At 42.9% G+C, this 11,195-nt stretch overlaps 2 protein-coding genes across 14 annotated transcripts; one reads left to right on the plus strand and one right to left on the minus strand.

The window, feature by feature from the left end:
- Window positions 1-751: 751 nt before the first annotated feature.
- Window positions 752-5,994, plus strand: LOC4345528 (sulfate transporter 1.2). 13 transcript variants are annotated; one of them, XM_066303564.1, is made up of 15 exons: window positions 752-1,101; window positions 2,518-2,643; window positions 2,731-2,877; window positions 2,958-3,006; window positions 3,099-3,306; window positions 3,379-3,553; window positions 3,648-3,713; window positions 3,811-3,924; window positions 4,020-4,136; window positions 4,224-4,350; window positions 4,440-4,726; window positions 4,826-5,016; window positions 5,118-5,203; window positions 5,296-5,372; window positions 5,604-5,994. In XM_066303564.1, the coding sequence occupies exons 2-15, from the start codon at window positions 2,548-2,550 to the stop codon at window positions 5,745-5,747; spliced, it is 1,884 nt and encodes a 627-aa protein (XP_066159661.1). In that variant the 5' UTR covers window positions 752-1,101; window positions 2,518-2,547; the 3' UTR covers window positions 5,748-5,994. The 13 variants fall into 13 exon arrangements, with proteins under 13 accessions (XP_066159661.1, XP_015650738.1, XP_015650744.1 ...); XM_015795252.3 differs by having other exon boundaries at window positions 752-912; window positions 996-1,101; window positions 2,518-2,877; XM_015795258.3 differs by having other exon boundaries at window positions 752-912; window positions 996-1,101; window positions 2,523-2,877.
- A 3,375-nt stretch (window positions 5,995-9,369) lies between these two features.
- LOC4345529 (BTB/POZ and MATH domain-containing protein 3) lies at window positions 9,370-10,923 on the minus strand. The gene has a single exon (XM_015794218.2). The coding sequence runs from the start codon at window positions 10,803-10,805 to the stop codon at window positions 9,576-9,578; it is 1,230 nt and encodes a 409-aa protein (XP_015649704.2). The 5' UTR covers window positions 10,806-10,923; the 3' UTR covers window positions 9,370-9,575.
- Between the last annotated feature and the right edge of the window lie 272 nt (window positions 10,924-11,195).

Below are 11,195 nucleotides of genomic sequence, written 5' to 3' on the forward strand. Positions count from 1 at the left end.
TGTTGTTTAACATTTTATACTTAAGAAAAAACAACGAGAATAATTAGATTGTCATAAAAGAATGAGAAAAGTGATTGAAATAAGACACCTCCCCAGCAAAAATATGCCAGAAGCAGGAGGCTCTCTCTCCCCATCCATCCGGGATATAGAGATTGTTTGATTCGTATATCAACACTGTCTACTGTTATCATGGTATCTATTTGGTTCATAGATCAACATTGTCCAAGGTTATCATAATTTTCTAACAAGCTTGCTTCAGATTATACGAACAAATTTGACATCACACTTTTACTAGCAAGCCACAACCCACCACGCTTTTTTAAACAATAATGTGTGAGGTTAAAGTGTTAGAAGAAAGATTTTATCATAAGTGTAACCATGAACCAAACGCATAATAAAGTTAATCAAAACTGTCTAAGTTAAATATAACAAAGTGTGGTACCTAATGACCATCAACCAAACAGACCTACGATGTCCCACCAGGTTCAGATGAACAGGGACGGCTTCTCATCCCCATGAACCCCGAGCAGAGAAACTGCCGACTATTCCACAGTCAATTCACCACTTTCCATTCTTCACTCACCACCGCTCGTACTACCACCACCCGCGCCGTTGACCGCACTGCCCCCGGCCCCACCCGCAGCCTCACTGTAGCCGGTCAACGGGCCCTCCACGTGGCGTATCTGATCCTCACTGCGTCATAATGGCGCCACGTCTATTTGTAATCTGTGCGACCGACTCTTGTGTGTTCGTGCTCGTGCGTGCGTATAATTGGGGGTGGAGCAGAATCCGCCATTGCTGCCGCTCGCTCTGCTTCTTCTTCTTCTTCCTCCTCCAACTCCTCCTCCGTTGGGACGGCGACGAGTTGAGTTTGATTCTTTGATTGATTTCTCTTCTGATTTTCCTCGGTAGGTGAGGTCTTCGAAATGGTCGCCATGATGTGTTGGTGCTCATCTTCCTCCTTGATTCTAACGCCTGCGTTTCTTGGCGTGAAGCGAAGGGGGAGGATGTGGCGCTCTGCCTTCTGCGATTGAAGCTCGATTCGCCATTGCCGGCTACCTGGGGAACGGGAACCCGGACAGGGCGGCGCCTGGACGACCGGTTAGAAATTTCTTGCCTGAATTTAGCTGTTCTTGATTACCTGCATGCATGCGTGGTGAATGAATGCGCAACAATCGTTTCGTGTGTGCTTCTGTTGTTTGTGTTGGGGAGGAGTTCTTGGATGTTCGGCTATATTATTGGTGGTTTAGAATGTTTGGGTGCAAATTTCTACTCTTTAATTTGTGCTGTTTTGCTGCTGTTAAATTTGGGTTGTCTAATATTGTTGCCACTAATTTTGTCATTTCGAAAGTTAGTACTATTTTATCCCCTGTCTTCCAACCAAGAGAAAGCAGAAACTCCCTGCATTATTTGATATGCTTCTATGCTAGTGTCCGATATAATTTAATTGCATCGAATGACCTCCTTCGGTCATTCCGGCAAAATAATTTAATTGCATCTGACAAAAGAAATATATATCAATCGACAATTGAGTTGCATAGTGTAAGCTGTGATGAAATGTTCAGGTGTTCTGGATTCTATATCAAAACTCATCCTGCTGAGCAAATAGTACAACACATACGTGAGAAAAATGTGATTAGTATTGCTGGACCTACTCAGACAAGTAGAAGTCTGACTGTCTGTGCAATTGATAATTGTGTAGTAACAGATCAGTCCTGAGGGATTGCAACAGGAACAGTTGCCTCTGTCAATCTTCTCTGCTTGGAGAATTTCATAGATGTATGTTATAAGGAATCACATCTGGCAAAATACGCCCTTTCATATAAGTTAGACAAAGTTGGATCAATGTTGTTGTCTTACCAGTTGCTGATTTGTTAGGACTGGTTCAGGATTTCAATAGAATTGTTCAACTTTCCCAATTATTGCGGTCTGAACAAACCTGCTTGGCCTTTTCAGACTGAAAACGAGAGTCTTGAGTTTATCTGAAGTGGCACTCCAGCATATTGTCCATGTTCACACTGAACATAACAGCCAATTGATGTCTCTCCCTGCAATATATTGGACAGATAAATAATACTAAAATTAATAGCTGGCAATTGAGATAAAAAGATGGTTGTTTTTCTATATCGGAGTTTCACCGAACAGCCACACCACCCTTGACAGTGTTTTGTCTGAAACTGAAAGCATTTATCACTATTCCATATTTTGTCATCTGACCCAAAGATTTATCAGCATAAAATTTATTTTCTTTCTGATGGTGTACAAGGATTCAGTTGGGAACTGCGGGATTAACCAACTTTGTTTAATTTATTGTTGTTGCATCCATTGCTTCCAAGTAAATACTCTTCCTTAGTATTTTGCAATTTATTTTATTGACCTTTTATTTGGAAGTATATCGGCATACCGCTCCTTAATTAGTGTGGTTTGCCCTGGTGCATTGTTGCAATTTAGGAGTACTTTCACCTATAGCTTCCATAGTTTCTTCTGTAGCTAATGTTAATTCCACGGTTTTCCCAGATCAGTTAAAAGTTAATTCAGTAATCAGATATGGTTCATCAGCATGATGAGTCAACAGCAAATGAAGTCAGCACCACCACACAGCTTCCCTCCTATGGATCATCTGAAGAACCGCGTGTGTACAAGGTCAGGTGTCCTCCTCAAAAGAACTTTGCGAGAGAGTTTAGAGACACATTGAGAGAGACTTTCTTCCATGACAACCCATTACGCCAGTACAAGGACCAATCTGGATCGGCAAAGTTCATGATGGCGCTGCAGTTCCTGTTCCCAATCTTTGAGTGGGGCAGGTGCTACAACTTAAGAAAGTTCAAAGGTGATTTAATTGCTGGATTGACCATTGCAAGTCTCTGCATTCCCCAGGTATCAACTGGGACTAGTCTACCGATGATTTTACTTGTACTTAAAACTGTGCCTGACATTGATTGTTTTTACTCTAATAGGATATCGGGTATTCGAAGCTTGCTAACTTGGATGCACAATATGGACTATGTAAGTTCTCCCATTACAGCTGTTGTAGTGCTTTGAAATGAAAATTTTGAATGTTCTATGCCTTAACTGGCATTATGTTTATTTGGTTTCAGACTCCAGCTTTGTTCCCCCATTGATATATGCTGCAATGGGCAGCTCAAAGGATATTGCAATCGGTCCGGTTGCAGTGGTTTCGCTTTTAATAGGTTCACTTTTACAGAATGAAGTCGACCCTGTCAAAAACAAGGAGGAATATCTGCGCCTTGCTTTCACGGCTACCTTCTTTGCTGGTATCACTCAAGCAGCCCTAGGATTTTTAAGGTATACACAAACATCTACGGGAAGCTCTCAGAAACTGTGGATACACTAATGTAAGAGTTGATGTAATTTCAGGCTAGGATTCCTCATCGAGTTCTTGTCACATGCTGCAATTGTTGGGTTTATGGGAGGAGCAGCCATTACTATTGCCCTTCAGCAGCTAAAATATGTGTTGGGCATCAAGAGCTTTACAAAGAAAACCGATATAATTTCTGTTATGCGCTCTGTTTGGACTTCAGCTCATCACGGGGTACTTATCTTGTTGATCCTAAAGAAATTAACCATTTGGTTTTATATACTGAATTCTATAATGAGACTGACAAGGAGTTATGCTCCATATGCAGTGGAATTGGCAAACTATTGTGATTGGCATAACTTTCCTTGCATTCCTTCTGCTTGCCAAGTACATTGTGAGCATCTCCTATATTCATAGATTTTCACCATTGATCTTTAGTTCTTTACTAACTAGAGAATCTGTCTCACATTCTAGTAAATTTTGATTGACAGGGAAAGAAGAATAGGAAGTTCTTCTGGGTGCCAGCTATTGCTCCTATAACTTCAGTTATTTTGGCAACCCTTTTTGTGTTCATTACTCGTGCTGACAAGCAAGGTGTTCAGATTGTAAGTACTCAAGTCAATACAGTTGAGGCTTAGTTCATATACACCTCATCATGCTTTTCATGGATGAAAATTTTGCTGGTATTTGGTCATCACAGGTTAACCACATCAAAAAGGGCATAAACCCATCATCAGTCCACAAAATTTATTTCACTGGTCCATTTGTTGCAAAAGGTTTCAAGATCGGTGTCATTTCCGCCATGATCGGTTTAACGGTAAGGTATTCAATATAAACCGTGCCCTTTCCCATGCAACGCGTCTTCTCAGATGTGACCTTAATATTTGTGTGGGTGACTTATCAGGAAGCTGTGGCAATTGGGAGGACGTTTGCTGCTCTGAAGGACTATCAATTAGATGGAAACAAGGAGATGGTAGCACTTGGAACTATGAACATAGCAGGGTCAATGACATCTTGTTATATTGCAACAGGTAACTATATCAATTTATCAGGGTCAATGACCTGATGGTACATAATCTGAAAATGCAGTGCTGAAACCTGCTGATTTGGTTTGTATCAGGTTCTTTCTCTCGTTCCGCAGTCAATTTCATGGCTGGCTGCCAAACACCAGTGTCCAATATCATTATGTCAGCAGTTGTGCTCCTGACCTTGTTGGTCATCACACCACTCTTCAAGTACACACCAAATGCGATCCTCGGGTCGATAATCATTTCTGCGGTGATCGGCCTTGTGGACTACGAAGCAGTAATTCTCATTTGGAAAGTTGACAAAATGGATTTCATTTCTTGCATGGGAGCATTCTTTGGTGTGGTCTTCGCATCTGTTGAGATAGGTCTTTTAATAGCTGTAAGCACTAAATCTTTGATTTGACTGCCAACTTGCCAAGTTCTTTTCCAAAGGCATATAGATAAGTGAAAATTCACCTAATTTCTGTGACGTTAACAGGTATCGATTTCATTTGCTAAAATTCTTCTTCAAGTAACAAGGCCAAGGACTGTACTTCTGGGAAACCTTCCAGGCACCACAATATACAGGAACACTGATCAGTATCCAGAAGCAAGACATATTCCTGGGGTTGTAATAGTGAGGGTTGATTCTGCTATCTACTTCTCCAACTCAAACTATGTCCGGGAGAGGTATAGTCTACATATATTTATTCAGTTTTGCATTTAGAATTGAGATATAATGAAATGCAAATGAACATATAGCCTCATGACATTTATCTGGTCCATTTCAGAACTCTTAGGTGGTTGACGGAGGAAGAAGAGAAAGCCAAAGCAGAGGGACAGTCTAAAATCAATTTCTTGATCATAGAGATGTCCCGTAAGTTTTAGTGATTTAGTGGTCTCGTATCATAATTCATAAATTAAGTTTATCACTTATTGAGCTGATACAAATCTTAATACTTTTTGCAGCGGTCATAGATATCGATACAAGTGGCATCCATGCTCTAGAAGATCTATACAAGAATCTTAAGAAGAGAGACATTCAGGTACGTACTCTGAAACTAAAATTATATCTTCCACTGATACCAAATACTTAAGATATAATACATTCAGAGTAGTCTCAAAAACATCATATGAAGAGATCAAGAATAAAAATACCAGTTAACAATTGCTTAAGAAAAGAATGTACACTGGCAATTTTGTTTCACAACTCATTGTTCAAAACCTACAATTTTAATGCACCGATGATTAATATGGAAATATTGTGTATTTGGCAGCTCATCCTAGCAAATCCTGGATCCATCGTCATGGAAAAGCTCTTGTCATCCAAGCTCAACGAGCACATAGGGAGTAACAATATTTTCCTCACGGTTGCTGACGCTGTGCGTTTCTGCACAAGAAAGTCGATGCAAGAACCATGAAGAAAAATAGATGAGAGATAAAGAGAGAGATGATGAACAATATTATATAGCATATGCGTATCATCTACTTATGATATAGAGGAATAGATCCATAGTCAAATCAGCTGGTTCAGTGAAATACTGGTGATAGCATATACAATTGGAAATAGTTGTATGGTGAATAGGGTTGCTATAAACCAAAATGTCATGACAGACAAATGGAAGGAAACTGATAATAATAGGTTAAGGCAATCCTTCCTACCCTGAATTAATTCCTCTATTAATTCCTCTATATTCGCAATCGTTAGGTCAAATTTCAAGATCATTACTCACTAATATAAGAAAAAAATATTATGATTTTGTATCTGAAAAATAAATGATACTAGTAGATTCATCTAAAAAGATACTTTCACGTAGTTGTTCTCAATAATTGTGTGTTTTTAAGAAATACTAATGTAATAATACCCGGTGTTATGGACTATCATGTGTCAAAACCGTAATAATACCCGGTGTTATGTACTATCATATGTCACAACCCCTATGATTTTACTTTTAAAAAGAAAAAGTCCAGATAACCCTATAAACTTTGATTCGAAGTCCATCCGATACCCTGAACTTTGAAACTAGACATCTAATCCCCTAAACTTCACAATACCATTCAAATAACCTCTAAGGTGGTTTTGCATTGTGGTTTTTATCTAATTTGTGTAAACATTAGATGTGTTGACTACGAGGCATACGCATTAGATATATATACAATAAGACCTGCACTTAAATATTTCTTTTTACCCCCATGTTCTCTCTCACTTACAAACGAATACCAATGTAATACAAGTAGTATGACATCATTAAGATCATAAATTGAGGACCCACGATTGATGATATGTAAATATGCTATATTAGTTATTTGAAACCAAGCGTCCAAATGTGCAAAACCACCGTTCAAAATCAATTTGGGTGTAATACAAACGGTATTAAAAAGTTTAGGGGGTTTGATGTCCGGTTAAAAGGTTTATGGTGCTAAATGGGCTTACATCCAAAGTTTAGAGGGTATATGGACTTTTTCCTTTGTAAAATACTAGTACCACATGCCAAAATCCCAATGGTTTTGTGCATCCTGAATCACAATGCCTAGAGTTTTGTGCAACTAAATCTAAAAACATATATAGAAAAAACTAGAACATGGGATCCCGTCGGAGACAGGATAAAAAAAATGTTATCCTCATATCTATCTTCTCCCGGATCCGCTTCTTCCCTCACTTATGTATTTTTCTTTTCTACTGAGCATGGCTCCGTCCTCCTCCCTCCATCAACTTCTCCAGCCCAATAGCTGGAGGACCAATCCATGTCCTCCTCCTCCTCCCTCCCTCGACTCCTCGATCATCATCACCAACGCCAACGATATCCCCTATCATCTTTCTCTCTTCCTACACCGTTTTGAGCATGAGAGAGTGTGGAGGCTAGTGAGGGCATGGGGGTCATCGGAATCACTAAGGTCTACAAGGATGGAGCCAGGTGTAGTTTGTTATGTGTGAGAAAAAGGAAAGGGAGACGGCGAGGCTGAGGAGGACGAGGTCTAGGGGCACTGGCATGAAAGTGGAGGCGGTCGGTCTCGGCGTGGAGGGCAATATTGGAGTTGACAAACTGGAGAGGAGGTCATGAACCGCTTCGTAGGTGCGATGGTAATAAAAATGCTACGTACGTGCGTAACCTATGGTGGGTGTGCTAGCACTATAGTTCGATGATCTGAAACCCCCCCCCCCCCGGGAGGTGTGCCTTTTATATCATGTGTTGCCTTAGTCTCCAATAGATCTTGGAGACAATGAACCCTGCACGATATAGAATCAACCCAATTCTCTCCGATTAGGACTCTGTTAATCACCAGCCTGTGAGGATACTTTCCATAATATCTTGTATACTTCCTTACCGCATATGGAAATATATCATATGGAAATATATCATATGGTATGCCAGTCTTGTATATTCCGTAAGTCATAAAATATTAGGTATGCCTTAACCGTAACCATGACAGAAACCATTTAGCCCTCAATTAAATTCATTATTCTACGGCTTGATGAAAACCATTATCAATTGAAGTCAATAAGTTTAATACTAGGGCTGATTTAATTTTGTTCGTGTTTAATTTGTTTACATGTTCAACAAATTTTGCTTAATAAGGTTTTGGTTAGAAATTAGAGGGGAGGATTGGTCAAGTCATATCGAAAATCCCCATTTAACTCGTTCGGCATAATGCAAATTATTTTCAGTTAAGGTTTATCGTCGTTCTACGTCGTTCTACTATGCTAACTAAGACTGTCATCAATTAAGCTCAGCTAGCAGTAGAAGAAGTAAAGGAATTAGGGAAGACGGAATAAACTAGATTGAAATTTCTCAAAATCTCCAAAATCGAGAAAACCCTAATTTCCCAAATCAAACCAGTAAGCTTTTTAATTTGGGTAACTTACCGGATTATGAGCCCTAAACCACTGGGGGACCTCCACCGTGTCGTGCGAATCTCACCGGGAAGCGGCATCGTTGTCCTGTAGCCGCACGGGTATTTTTTTTAAGAGAAGGATATTTTTACTTGGCCTCTACATCTAACCGGGTACATGCAATCATTTAAATTGGAAACTTAGCCCCGTAAAACAACCCAATCTAAATTGAGAACCTCCACTGTGCCGTGCGAGTCTCACCAGGAAGCGGCATTCGCTGCCCCATAGCCGCACATGCATTTTTGTTAGAGAAGGGTAATTTTTACCCGGCCTCTACATCCATCCAGATACATGCAGCCATTTAAATTGGAAACTTAGTCCCGTAAACAGTCCAATCAAAAATTGGCTCATATGGAAATTTGAACTCAGGACCTTAAAGTGCTACTCAGGTCACTGTAACCACTAAACAACATGCCCTTACACATAAAAACATGTCTTAGATCTTCAAAAAAAATTCATAAACATTTCAATGTTGTACGGAGAAAATGATAGTTTAAAAAAATGGTTGGAGATTCAAGTACCGTTTGTTCCTAGCTGCAGCTTACGGGTTGCCGCCACACAGTGGCCAGCACGCCAGACGAGGAGATGTACTCCATGCAGGCCTTGAGCTGCGGGCAATTGCGCCGGTCGCCCAGCCGCAGCGTCACCGCCGGCCCGCCGCGTTCGCCACGTCAATGGTCTGGCACGGATCGCCAACAAATAGTGGCCGGAGTAGGGCGCCATTGTCGGAACGGGGCGGCGAGCAGGCAACCGTGACGGCGTCCTCGATGGGGAACGCAAGGTGATAGCGTAGGCCGCGTAGGGATCGAGCATTAAACGACTAGAACGAAGGAGGGACTGCCTATATATTGTGACAGAATTTTTTTAGTCTACTATCATGCAGATTTCTTACTCTTTGGATGAACATCTAACAGATGACATTAATATACACAAACAAAATACAAAGCAACAAACAAACGGGTCACGTAGATAATCTGAAACTCACGTGGGCTCAAATGGGTTCAAGTAGATTTTATACTTATATCGTAAATACACTAAAAATACATATGTAATTTTTAGACTTACATCGTAAATACACTAAAATTACATATATAATTACAGTGTAAATACGATGTAATTAGTACGCGTGGGATCATAAACAAATTAGCATTGGAAAACACGGCTCAAATCGATTATGATGGAGTCGGCATGAATGCAACACGAATCTTGACACCATCCAACATACATAAATCAATCTGCAAGATATGGGACTCAAAAATCTGTCGCCAGACATATAGCAATTCCGATTACGAATAGAGAGCATCGTAAAATTACTCCAAAGGAAAGTAAACAAACAGGGAGAGCATCGTTCAGGCGTTTATTCCGAACGGCAGCATCCAACCTTCTCCAGGATCTCGATGAGAAGAGAGGGACATGCCACCTTGAGCTCCTTGAACCCCTTTGTTGCCATCACGGCCGCCAACATGCCGGGCGAGGCGATGTACTCCATGCACAACGCCCTGAGCAGCGCGCAGTGGTGCCGGTCCGCCAGCCGCAGCGTCGCCGCCGCGTTCGCCACGCCTATGCTCTCGCACAGCGCGTCCTCGCACAGCAGCCGCATCCTCTCCAGGCCGAACCGGTCCGCCGCCGCCAGCCACTCGCGGACCATCACCCTCACCTCTCCCTTCGAGCATCCGGCGGCCGCGTCCCTGAGATTGACGAGGTGGCGGCGGCTCGCGGAGTTGTTCGTCAGGAAGCCCTCTTCCTCCTTAACCGGCGGCAACGTGTCCGTGTAGACGAAGTGGAGCACGGCCTCGAACGCCGCCGGTCTCATGTCATGGACGCGCACGCACCTGCCGCCGCCGCCGCTGGCGCGCCTGTTCGCCGCCGCCATTGGCCCGAAGAACTGGGCGCGGAACACCGGCGACCGGGCCGCGAGCACCGCCCTGTGCACGTCGTACTTACTCTCTCCGACCTGGACCGTAAGGTCCGAGCCTTTCTTGCTCTCCAGCAGCTGCTCGAGATGACGGCAGATGGCCGGCGGCGGCACCGCGATGCGGCGGCTCACGGTTGCTCTGGCCTTCTTCTCCCTGACAACCTCGACGGCGCAGTGAATCGTCACGCAGTCGTTCATCAGGTACACATCCTCCACGGTTTCGATCTCCATGAATTTGTTGAACCCCAAACGACATTTGCTGCTAGGCTTGAAATCACCCCACCCTGCCGACAGCAACGAGCTGCCACTGATGTTGAATGTGTACTTCACCGTAACTTTCTCTACGCCGGTGCTTTGCAGCTCGAGGAACACGGACACATGTCCTTGATCTTCCTCCTTCTCGCCGGCAGCGTAGAACATGACCGCCCAACTGTACCCGCCGACATCGAAGGAGCCTGATTTGGCGAAGTGTCCGGCGCCGTTTCTCTTCTGCAGGCTGAATCCGGCGACGGTGAACCGGTGCGTACCCTTGACCAGCTCAGTGGAGTGCGTGGATGTGGTGTTGTGTGGTGAGCTGCTGCTTGTGGAAGACGACGGGGGCACATTTGAGGCGGCGGCCATTGTCGAGGTGGAAAAAGCTTTCATCGCTAGCGGTGTCCACGTATAAAGCATATATACACACACTAAGCTCAGGGAAGTTGAACCATAGTATTCTCTTCTGCTGGCTGAATTATCGAAGCATTCATGCGTGATGACTGAGATCGAGGGGCCGGGCTGACTGCATGCCTGGCTAACGGTGGTATCTCATTGATTCCGGCGTGTAATTAATTTATGACCTGGATCGAGATGACTTGACCCGATAGGGTTGTATAGGAAGCGGTTCCTCTGACGTGGTCACTGAAACGGGCCCACCTATCAGCGACCACGTCCCTCTGACGTCACGTCTGAGGATCCCAATCCGGTTGGATACCAGGAGAAAATGGATAAGAGCAAGTTTAGTAGCTTCAAATCATCTATAGTCAATTCGTACAATAGTTATTTATAAACATATACTCCCTCCGT

This window comes from Oryza sativa, chromosome 8 (genome assembly GCF_034140825.1).
Source record: "Oryza sativa Japonica Group chromosome 8, ASM3414082v1".
Taxonomy (NCBI): Eukaryota; Viridiplantae; Streptophyta; class Magnoliopsida; order Poales; family Poaceae; genus Oryza; species Oryza sativa.

Coding starts and splice junctions, on each gene's coding strand:
- LOC4345528 (XM_015795252.3), top strand. CDS start 2,548: ATGGTTCATCAGCATGATGAGTCAACAGCAAATGAAGTCAGCACCACC. Junction 3,714..3,810: donor TTCTGCTTGCCAAGTACATT/GTGAGCATCTCC, acceptor TTTGATTGACAG/GGAAAGAAGAATAGGAAGTT. Junction 4,727..4,825: donor AGATAGGTCTTTTAATAGCT/GTAAGCACTAAA, acceptor TGACGTTAACAG/GTATCGATTTCATTTGCTAA.
- LOC4345529 (XM_015794218.2), bottom strand. CDS start 10,805: ATGCTTTATACGTGGACACCGCTAGCGATGAAAGCTTTTTCCACCTCG.